Source organism: Ictalurus punctatus, chromosome 8, assembly GCF_001660625.3.
Source record: "Ictalurus punctatus breed USDA103 chromosome 8, Coco_2.0, whole genome shotgun sequence".
Classification (NCBI taxonomy): Eukaryota; Metazoa; Chordata; class Actinopteri; order Siluriformes; family Ictaluridae; genus Ictalurus; species Ictalurus punctatus.
In genome coordinates this window covers 26,529,452-26,540,995 of record NC_030423.2, presented here as the reverse complement: position 1 = coordinate 26,540,995, position 11,544 = coordinate 26,529,452, and the positions used below count along the sequence as shown (strand labels likewise).

Genomic DNA, 11,544 nt, shown 5'->3' with positions numbered 1-11,544 from the left:
CCACGCCCCATTTTGTGAACCTCAACAACCTTTTGCCGCACATCACAGCTATATTCCTCGGTCTTACCCATCGTTATGAATGACTAAGGGAATTTGGCCTATGTGTTACCTCATATTTATACCCCTGTGAAACAGGAAGTCATGGTTGAACAATTTCCTGTTCCTAGTCACCCAGATGTACAAAAAAATCCCCATTAAATATCAGTGGGAATATAAATAAAATATATAAATATATATTAAATATATATTTCTCATATGAATTCATAGCGTTGGCAATAATTGTTGCACACTTATATTTAACAAAGATATCTTTTTTTATATATATAAACCTGTATTGTGTTTGTAATTGTGTGATATTCATGAGAGCAGAGTATTTTTGTGAATTTGTTGAACAAAAGATCAAAAGGTTAAAGACAACTTTTCACAGCCTTCTTGTTGGAATTGTTAACACCCGTTTACTGTTGTGGAAGGAGTCTCCAGTGTCAGATTTGCCATATATAACTGCTATAACGTAAGAGATAACAGGAACTAACTTGTTTCATGATGTTCGCCAACATTAAATGTAACTCTAATGGCATGACGTCATTTATGAATGAATAAAAAACCTAATTGTTGGATAATTGCTGTGGTATAAGAGGAATAAAACACTTCCAGAGAAGACCCATCACAGCTTTTAGAACTGATCTACATGATGTATCTATTCCACAGATCGGCTTAACGGCATGGTCTTTGTTTTATAATCTCATAATGAAAAACGCGAGCCATATTTATTTGACAATCGTATTATCACGTCATGATATTTCTTTTTAAGTGTGATGAATGCAATGCTACATAAACACTTTGCCGCCTTGATATTTGAAAGGTGTTTGCAATGTTCATGAATGTGTTACGCACAATATAACTAAGCTTCGAATACAGCGTAAACTTTTTCCTAATTTGTCTATTATCTAGCAAGGAAAAATAGACGCTGTGACGCTGTGAGAGAAGATTTGAGCCTTTTGTATCTGAATGTACTGCGTTCTTCTTGGTGCTGTTTATTCTGCTAATCTGATCATGGAAAGTGTTGTAAATGTACTTGCGCTCGTGTACTTTGGTTAAAGATGGTCAACATCTTTTGACACCTTTCTGGACGCTATCCTAAAAAAGCAGACCTTCGTTTTGCAAATCCTTAACCGAGTCTTTAAACATTAAAAAAAAAAAAATGTATTTGCCGTGTTAACACATAAACGTAGTTCAATGCCCTGCGGTAATATCACACGTCGAGCTATTCACACTTCTGCAGAAGCAAGAAAAATATGGAAATTTCTCCCAAGGATGTAAAAAAAAACAACAACAAAAAAAACAAACCCACCATGCAGAAATTTCAGACTGCCCTCAGACAGTGTGTATAACCAACCAAAGTCTGGTATTATGCCAAATGTTTTCACCCATCTCACACACACACACACACACACACACACATGCGCACACCCTACAGTTACAGATATTTAGAGTGCAAAATAATTTTACTTGACAAAAACACAAACCCCAACACAAAAACATTCCAGTCATGCTTCTCTCCAATGTGCTGTGCAGGAACGTTCCGGCGCGGCCAGAGCGTTTTCCTGCATCCAGGCTGAAATTGAGATAATTGCACAGTTCACTCGGGATCATGACCCGTCGTGGTCACTCGAGGTATGAGAGCCGCGTCCACATCTGTGCTATGCTCAGAGACAGAAGTTGCCATGGAGATTTTAGTTGTCAAAAATCTAAACTATGAAATAAAAAAATAAATAAGATTCAAATCACAAGAGTTGCTGTAACAGGTCGCAACGTCGCATAGAGAACACGAGAGAACGCAAGAGAAGTACATCTGTCTACCTTTAAGTCCTTTATATTTACTCTCTAGATATCTAAACAGCTCTATATTTACAGCTTGCATAATGGCGGTTTATCAAACACAACTCAAGACAGACATTTAACATAAAGACTTAGCTGTTTCGGCCTCTCGTGCTCCTACCATATGTCACTAGAACACACACACACACGCACACACACACACGACATGGGTTATATAATCCAAATAATTATGCACAAGTCAAACTTCTCACTATTCACCCTCACACTCATCTCCCATACTCCCCCCTCCCCTCCCCCACTCCCATTACAGCCTTCGCTAAAACCACACCCTGTCTGCCACAATCACTATGTACACAGTTAAAAATACCTGCATAGCATATTCCAGCGACTGTAGAATTACCGCATTATGATTTAGAAGCACATGAACTTTCATTAAAACCCTGTCGACCACACGGCTACACACGCTAGTCATTGTAATTCCTATATACAGTATAGTGTAGGCCTACGTAAATGCATCTCCAACGTTCCCCTTTGTCTCAAGTGATTACACCGAGTGTTCCTGACGTAATACGTTCGCAAGGGGGCGCTTTCAGTTTTTAAAATGCAGCTTTTTTAAAAAATTTTTTATATCAACCGGACGTTGTTACTGAAGTTACTGAACTAAAATGTCGAAAGTTAGTAAAAAGATACAACACATAGCTTGTTTTGGACTTTTTCTCTCTTGATATAATGAAGGTAATAATAATAATAATAATAATAATAATAATAATAATAGTAATAATAATAATAATAATAATAAAGACAATGCCCTGCGATGGACTGGCACCTTGTCCAGGGTGTACCCCGCCTTGTGCCCGATGCTCCCTGGGATAGGCTCCAGGTTCCCAGTGACCCTGAAGAAGGAGTAAGCGGTAGAAGATGGATGGATAATAATGACAGTCGTTCCTCTGTATATATGGGTCGGCTGTGGATCATGTGGTAGAGCATGTTGTTCACTAATCGTAGGGTCGGCGGTTCGATTCCCGGCCCACGTGACTCCACATGCCGAGGTGTCCTTGGGCAAGACACTGAACCCCAAGTTGCTCCCGATGGCAAGTTAGCGCCTTGCATGGCATCTCTGCTACCATTGGTGTGTGAGAGTGTGTATGAATGGGTGAATGAGACACAGTGTAAAGTGCTTTGGGAAAAAGCGCTATATAAGTGCAGACCATTTACCATGTATATACAGTATGTATGAGTTTTGCTCAACATGTTACCGCACGGTCATTTGGTCACTAAACTGAAGGGACTTACTGTAGCACTTAGAGTTCACTGCACACGGTCAGGCAGCTGTGAGGTAGATTTATTCAGACAGCTATTTCACAACCATAATGTTTTATTAAGATAATGAGATCAAATACATAAAAAAAAAAGATTAATAAAGGAGAAACCTGCACTCATGAACCACAGCCCTGAAGGGGTTATTTCCTGTATTTAACAGAAAGAAAGAGCAACAAACTACTGTAGGCAAACTCACAAACTGAGCAGCTATGGGCTAAACTTCTGTGAGGTTTTTACTCAAATATCCGGAATAAAGTTTCCAACTATGTGTATAAGATGTGTAATATAATTAATTTTGTCGTATCAGGTGCCAAGCCAAAACACGGTCTAATATATGATATGTTGCTATGTTAATATAATGTAATATGTTGGTCAGTGTTTAATACAGCCTCAGAGAATGAGTGTTCCTGTTCATGTCTTCATCATTCTACATACCATCTACGTCTACTGATGCGGATAAATATCTAATAAACGCACCAGATTAATTCTGACCTGATGCCACCGATCTGTGCACGTCGGAATCCTAACCTTTCAAGTGCACAATTAAAGTCCGTCCCTCTGCTCATCCTTTATGCAAATTCATGCAAACAAATGGTTGCCATGTGTCTGACCCCACACATGGCACACAGCGCCTGCTGACCTCCTCAAAAGTGTCCCTGATTATGTGACTTCTGAAATTCATTTTTAACCCAACGTCAGGTGTGAAAAAAATCACAGAACGCAGAAAACGAACTACATACAGTATATACTCACCAACTAGTTTAAACGATTTACCCGTCTTCTGATGGCTTTTTCCACCATGTCTCAAACTGGTTTCATGAACATGATAATGAGTTCTTCAGTGGCCTTCAAAATCACTGAATAGGGATATGATTTTTATCAACGTATATGGATAGAGTATCGATTATTTGCTGATGTTTATAACGTGATACTTTGCACCTGAAACTTACTTACACGGAGAGGCTTTAATCAGTCGCGCTCAGTCATGGCATAACTGTCATAGCACAGCAAACCAATGACTACATTTCCCATCCTGCACTGCGGCCTACAAACATGGCCGCCATGGAACACTCATTCATTCTAATCATGCACACCTGCATCCAATCTCACGCACACTCACACCACAGTTTAAAAGAACTTTCGAGGCGTTACTTTGCGAAGTATTGAGAGTTATCACCGTACCAAACGTTTATACCCTGTTCCTCAGTTTGATTCATGTTCTTCGATGTTGTTTCTCGTTCTCCATTCTCGCCTTGCCTAGTCTGTGCCAGTTTGCAGATCACCTGACCCCATTGCCTGTTTTTGACCACGCTATTGTCCCATGATTTGGATTCGTCTCCCTGCCTCTCTTTATTAAAAGCTCTTATCGGCACTTGAATCCGTCCTAACCGTCGTTACGTCCAAAACGTGTCAATAACTCTACGTTATGCTTACATAATGTACAGATGAATTGTTCTAATATAGATATTTAGGCTATAAAAGTGGATATTGAATGCAGATATAGTACTGTTCAAAAGTCTTGATTGCTTTAAAGCAAACCTGCCTTAAAATAATGAAATGAAACATTTATACATTAAAAAAACAAAACAAATTAAATGACTAAAGAGCAGTAAAGAGTATTAAATTAAACCTTGTCAATATTTGGGGTGTCAATGCTTTTGCGTTTTAAAAATGCATCAGGAGTCTCAGGTACACTTTGTGGAGTTTTCTAAGGAATGGCTGGTAAGTTGTACCGAGCATCTTGGAGAACCTGCCACAGTTCTTCTAGAAAACTCTGACTGGCACGCTTGCTTCTTTTTTTCTTTCTTTTTTTTTTTGCACGTAAAACCCGACCGCCTTCGTTATGTTTCTGGTCTGAAAACTGGCGCATTATGTAATATGTTGCTTTCCTTAATGAAGTGCAAACATTTTTCTGTAACATTTCATGATTTGTTGGAAAAGTAATGTTTGGAAATCTAAAATGTTTTTGTACTGACTCAGAAATGCGCAAATCATAAAATAAACATCTACAGGGTGTCCCAAAAGAGTCCATACATAAGGGAAATGAACACTTTCAGCAGAATGTCTTCCAAAATTCTAACAATACAGTATAAACTAAGTATGAACAGTATACTGTTCCCTCAACTAATATCGGCACCCTTGGTAAATATGAGCAAAGATGGCTGTGAAAAAAGGTCTTTTTTTTTAATCCTTAGGACATTTTTGTTCAAATAATTCATAAAAACACTCTCATGGATATCAGGTTTACTACAATTATACTTTATACATTTTAATTTATTTATTCATTTTCATATGATACATTTACACGTGATTCATTTTCATGTGATTCATTTACATGTGATTCATTTTCATGTGATTCATATTTGTGTGATTCATATTCATGTGATTCATTTACATGTGATTCATTTACATGTGATTCATTTTCATGTGATTCATTTACTGATTTGCTTCTCTTTAAATCCAGTTTTAGACTGTGATATTACAAAGGTCTTTCCAGATTATTACTTGCCACACTGTATGAGATAACCCCAGTAGAATTGCCTGAATTCTATAATATAATTTATTCACCATATTAGGTTTAAATCCTATAAAAACAGATTCGCAATTGACTAACATTACTCCGTTCCAGTTCACATCCTTCGAAGCATTGGCATGTTTTGTTTACTCTCACAATCCCCCAAACACACACACACACACCCAAAGTCTCCATAAAAAAAAATGAGACAGCAGTGTTTCCCATAATAACCAAAAGTGACATCTTTATAAAACAAACAAATGTCATTCATCAAAATGGCTTGCATTTCCCCCATAGACAGCTCTCTGGTCTTCATGTTGGTTTATCCTTTTTAACAACAAATGCAGTCTTCACCGGCAAACCCTAGGGCTCAAACCAAGAGTAGACACTCAGAGCTATTCATTCTTTAAACCATCACTTTCACAAGGCCGCAAGAACCACGTTCCAATATTTTGGATCCCTTAAAAAAAATGTGAGGAGCCATGTTCCAAGTAATTTAACATATCTAGGTGTAAATATGAGGAAATGCAATTCAGATCATTCATCTCATATTCATCTTTTGATCTCAAACCCAAATTTCTTCAATGTATAGCGAAAACAATAGAACTGGTCTTGCTGTGCCAATACTTTCGGATGGGGCTGTCACATTTTACCGACAACCGTGATTCTTTATTTATTAAACAATGACAAGTCATACTTTTTAACCATTTCTTGTTACATCTATTGTTGTGAAATGTCCCTGTGTGTTACCTTTGTCTATAAAAAAAAACCTATTAGAAAAGAACGCATTAATAGAAATAACATACACTATAATTTCTCTTTCACCCTGCACTGCTGTCAGATTGCTTTGTAAAGCTGTTGTGTACAGAATAACACACAATGTCGTGTGCTGTCGTATGAAAATAATCCACTCAAATTCTGACCGTGCATAGCGTTCGTATCGTGAGAAAAGTAAGCATTATTCTCTGTATAAGTATACACACCGGCTTTGGTTTGAAGGTGTGGATATAAAAATCCCTGTGTGTTCAGAAGTGTACTTTTCCAGGTACAGGGCTTGGTATTGCCATGGTAACGGAGGCGAACGGGAGGCGGCGGGTGGTACACACAGTGTGCAGGAACATAAATCAGACAGCGAGAGACGATAGGATTTATTACAAAGCAATCTGTACGATCGGTATGAATACCATCATACGATGCGTGTTCTTCTGAGAGACGATGACCCGAATGTTATACAGTACGTGCAACATGCATCTGAATAGAAAGGGTTAATCTCTCGCATTGGTGCGGGCGGAAAAAATATACGTGATCAATTTAAGTCCTAATTGTCTAGTTTATACTGTAATGAGTGCACTGGTTAGGAAGTACTCCTCCGGTTAATATGAATGGAAGTCGTACACTTACGCACCCGGCGGAGGATTTTATCTAAACACACGTGATCTAGGATAGCATTCATCTAAGCATAGAGCTGAGGTGTAGGTGGATAATGATTATGTTCAAGGGCACATTAGTTCTAGACCAGACCTCAATTTGAACTCAGAACCTTTCACTCACATGTTTGCTGAGCTACAATCCTCTCTTCCGTAAGAAGGGTGCACTAGTAAACCACAACAGCGCAGGCACTTACTCTCCACGGGAAAAAACAACATCTTACCCAGTGAAACGCCAAACCAAGGACACAGATTGATGAAAGGTGGTATGCTGGCACAGCGGGTATCAGTGACGTCTCACAGCTCCAGGGACACTGGGGTTACTGTGTCGGTGTGGCGTTTCACGTATTGTGTCCGTTTGGGATTCCTCTGGGTTCTCCGGTTTCCTCCAACATCACAAAAACGTGCTGGGAGGTGACCTGGCAACTCCAAATTGCTCCTTGAATGTGAGAGAGAGTGTGTGTGTGTGTGTGTGTGCATGGTACTCTGAGATGGACTGGCATCCCAGTGAGTGTGTGTTTCTGCCTCACACCCAGTGTTCCTATAGAACTTGCTTACAGCACACACTAGGTAATGAGTGAATGAATAAACATTTTGAATTTGGCATTTTTATGATGTTTTGGGAAAAAATATATGCGCTTGGCTGCCATTTTGGTCATTCTCCACCAACATCTGTCTAGGTGTCTGATATGTACTACACACACACACACACACACACACACACACACACACACACACACACACACACACACACACACACACACACACAACAGAACTGAAGTCCATGCTATTGAAAGCTGAGATCACAGGGGGCGCTCTTGGTCTGGTTGAAGTTCTGTAAGAATGTGATGGAGAAAGTTTGTGCAGGTCCTGCAGATTTCTGTTCAGTGTTCAATCCACACAACCACAGGACCAAAACATTTCCATAAAGAAAACGAGTCTTCCAACGGAGGATGATTACTCCAGCTGAATAAATTTGCCTTGGTTTAATTGATCGTGTGCCACGGAGTCAAGGAATGAGAGTGTTATTACATTTTCCAGCTGGATTAGATGAGTAGGATGGATTGGTTTGGGACGGGAGAGGAAAAGAGAGCGAGGATGTGGAGAGAGAGAGAGAGAGAGAGAGAGAGAGAGAGAGAGAGACGCACAAACACAAAGTGCTACAGTTATAAAGAAAGACAATGAGACAGACACTAAGAGAGAGTAAGGAAGAAAGTGAAAGAGAGAGAGAGAGAGAGAGAGAGAGAGAGAGAGAGAGAGAGAGAGAGAAAAGGGAGAGTGATAGAGACAGAGGGAGTGTGTGAGAGAGTGTGAGGTAGAGTCTCTCCTCGTCTCCGGTGCTGTGTGCAGTAAGTTGCGCTCTCTCTCTCTCTCTCTCTCTCTCTCTCTCTCTCTCTCTCTCTCACTCTCTCTCTCTCTCTCACTCTCTCTCCGCTGTAACTTTCCTCCTCCGGATCCTGAACTCCGTCTCTCTCCCACCTGCGCAGTTCGGAGCTGCCATGAATCCCGCCGCCGCGTTTCCGATCTTGATCTCCGCGCTGCTGCTGCCCGCCCACGGCCTCTACATCGCCAGTAGCCTAGGTACGCTCTTTATCCATCTACTCTTCGCACTTTTACATCCTCCTGGATAATCATGATGATGATGATGATGATGGTGATGATGATGATGAAAATCATGGCGATGATGATGATAATAATGGTGATGATCTCTTGCACTGGGCGAGTCCTGCTCCAGCATGCATGCAGCGCATAAATTGCTTTACTTCTCCATGTGAACTTGCTCAGACATCGGTGCAAAAGGACTTTCCCCACTCCTGCGTGCTGGCATCACTCCTCTGCTTGCACCAGGGCTCGATTTATTTATTTGATTCATTTTAGCCCAGTTTAGCTGATTTGCGCGCATTGCGCTTTAATGCGCGCGGGTCTCCACATGGCACTGCGCACTGAGCGCTATGGACATGAGCGTGCAGGGAAACGCTTCTAACACGAGCGCGTCAAAACAGGAGTATACAAGCTCTGATTTCTCTGATAGCTTGTGTTTGTTGTTGTTGTTGTTGTTGTTGTTGTTGTCCGGAGCGATGCTGCGCGCGCGATCCAGGTGGTTGATATAGAAATGATACAGTGAGATACTAAGCAGCACTTTTTTTTTCGCTCATAGGTGTGGCTCGTCACCTCAGCGCTTCAGTATTCAGTGTCAGATAGGAGAAAGTGGAAATTACTCAAAGCGCAGAAAGCAGGCGCGCGCGCGTGCGTGCGTGCTGCGGTCGCTGGTTTAAGCGTGCATGTGGAGCAGGTGGCTCGCGGCGGAAAGCCCGGGACACGTGGCAATGTTTGGAAACCGAGCAGTGAGAAAACACTTAAAGTGCTTTGACCTGAGGCTTGTCTAGGATGTATTACTACTGCCAGTCAAACCTTTTGAGCACGAGCAAAACTGTTATTATTATTATTATTATTATTATTATTATTATTATTATTACTCCCACTACTACTACTTAGGCTACTTTTTTGTTTCCAGCATTTCTATGGAAATACATTATTAGTAGAATAGACCAGTTGCATAAATTAACAGCTGTCACTGCATAAGCCTAATGCATGCACGCTGCAACGCACGCGCTAATGCATCATGCGTTAATAAGACTGTCCTGTTTTAATGATTATTAACTTGTGCAAAAGTTCAAGCATTGTGTGTGTGTGTGTGTGTGTGTGTGTGTGTGTGTGTGTGTGTGCGTGCGCTTGCAGATTCCCTGCAGCACGTGCTGGGGGACTATGGACTGGTGAGGCCCGTGTTGAGCGATGCGCACGGCCGCTTCTTGTCGCACGCGGTATCGGCAGGCGCAGCACGCGGGCAGTTCCGTAGGCGCTGGCGAAGAGAGGCGGAAACGGTCGACCAGCCGCGAGGAGACGGTGAGAGGCTCTACTACAACGTCACCGTCTTCGGCCGGGAGTTCCATCTGCGCCTGCGCCCCAACACGCGCCTGGTGGCTCCCGGAGCCAAGATGGAGTGGCAGACGCCGGACGGCACGCGCTCGGAGGCGCTAAACACCGACTGCATGTACGTGGGCGACATCACGGACGTACAAGGAGCCTCGGTGGCCATCAGTAACTGCGACGGCCTGGTGAGTGCAGCTGTGGGTGATATGACCTGAGCGGTGTGATGTTTGTTTTTGCGATGATACTGATATCCACCACTGTTACACATTATTACACCACCAAGGGTCACGTGTCTTGTCACAAAACTCAGCACATAACTGTGTTAATTATCTAAGCCCAACGCAATTCCCACAGTGCTCCACTTTTAATCACGACTTTCATGAAACATTCCATACTTCACATAAACACTGGGGATCATGGGGGCTTAGTGGTTACCACGTGCGCCTCGCACCACTGGGGTTAGGGGTTCAAATCCCATCTCCGTCCTGTGTGTGTGTGTGTGTGTGTGTGTGTGTGTGTGTGTGTGTGTGTGTAGAGCTTGCATGTTCACCCCATGCCTTCCTCTGGGTACTCCTGTTTCCACCCCCAGTCCAAAGACATGTGCTGTAGGCTGATTGGCGTTTCCAAATTATCTGTAGTGTGTGAATGGATGGATGAATGGACAGATGGATGGATGGACATAAACCTTGAACACAAAGCCATAATCACTGACTCAACCAGGACAAGCACTACATCTCAACCCTAATGAACGATCCATTACCCAATGACACGAACCAAAACATAGCTTATCACGTTATAGAGAAACTCTTATGTCCTGAAGACTTTCCCATGGTGGAATTATGAAACTAGTGTCAGAGCTGCTGATATATATATAAAAAAAAATTAATCAACACCTTCTGACAAGTCAGAATTGAAAATGTAACAGTGCTTTGGTATAAATCACAATACTGAGAGAGGGAATAGAAACCAGAAAGTGTTTGGATCAAATCTCAAGACCAGACCTTTGACCTGCTAAATTTGTGCCCTATTTTGTCTCACTTGCACGCCACATAGGACAAAATCTTCTTCCAAATCGTCCTATTATTACAAAAAAAAAAAAAATACTATTCAGTTCTTCTCATCATGTATACAAACCTTAATTGATCATTTTGGTCTTCACCGAGAAGTATACATGTCTCAGGAGAGCTTTACTCACACATTATTATTATTATTAGTCACAATATATACTATAACTGATTATAGGCATAGCCTTGTTCTGGAAAGCTGACATTCAATCCATGAACTAAATCAATGACTTTAAGTGATGGCAGCCAATTAGACAGTTTTGCTCCAAACTTAAAGGGCAAATGATAGAGATGAATAAAGTTCTGAGGAGATGGAAACTTAAGAAAATAAATAAATAAATAAATAAACGACACCATAGCCATGACTGACAAGTGTGTGCAGTAGAGATGAGAGATTTTCACAAGTCTAAGGCCCCATTTACACGTTTCGTACAGTTTTTCCCAATTG

At 41.3% G+C, this 11,544-nt stretch overlaps 1 protein-coding gene across 2 annotated transcripts in view; it reads left to right on the top strand.

Moving 5' to 3' along the window:
- The first annotated feature begins 8,034 nt into the window (after nucleotides 1-8,034).
- LOC108269222 (A disintegrin and metalloproteinase with thrombospondin motifs 2) overlaps nucleotides 8,035-11,544 on the top strand; it is a 137,405-nt gene continuing 133,895 nt past the window's right edge. The window contains exons 1-3 of one of the 2 annotated variants that reach the window (XM_017474944.3): nucleotides 8,035-8,450; nucleotides 8,589-8,682; nucleotides 9,841-10,217. In XM_017474944.3, the coding sequence (XP_017330433.1) occupies nucleotides 8,601-8,682; nucleotides 9,841-10,217 (459 nt within the window). In that variant the 5' untranslated portion in view covers nucleotides 8,035-8,450; nucleotides 8,589-8,600. Of the gene's footprint in view, nucleotides 8,451-8,477; nucleotides 8,683-9,840; nucleotides 10,218-11,544 lie in introns of those variants that run through there. The other variant, XM_053682082.1, reaches the window with a different exon arrangement.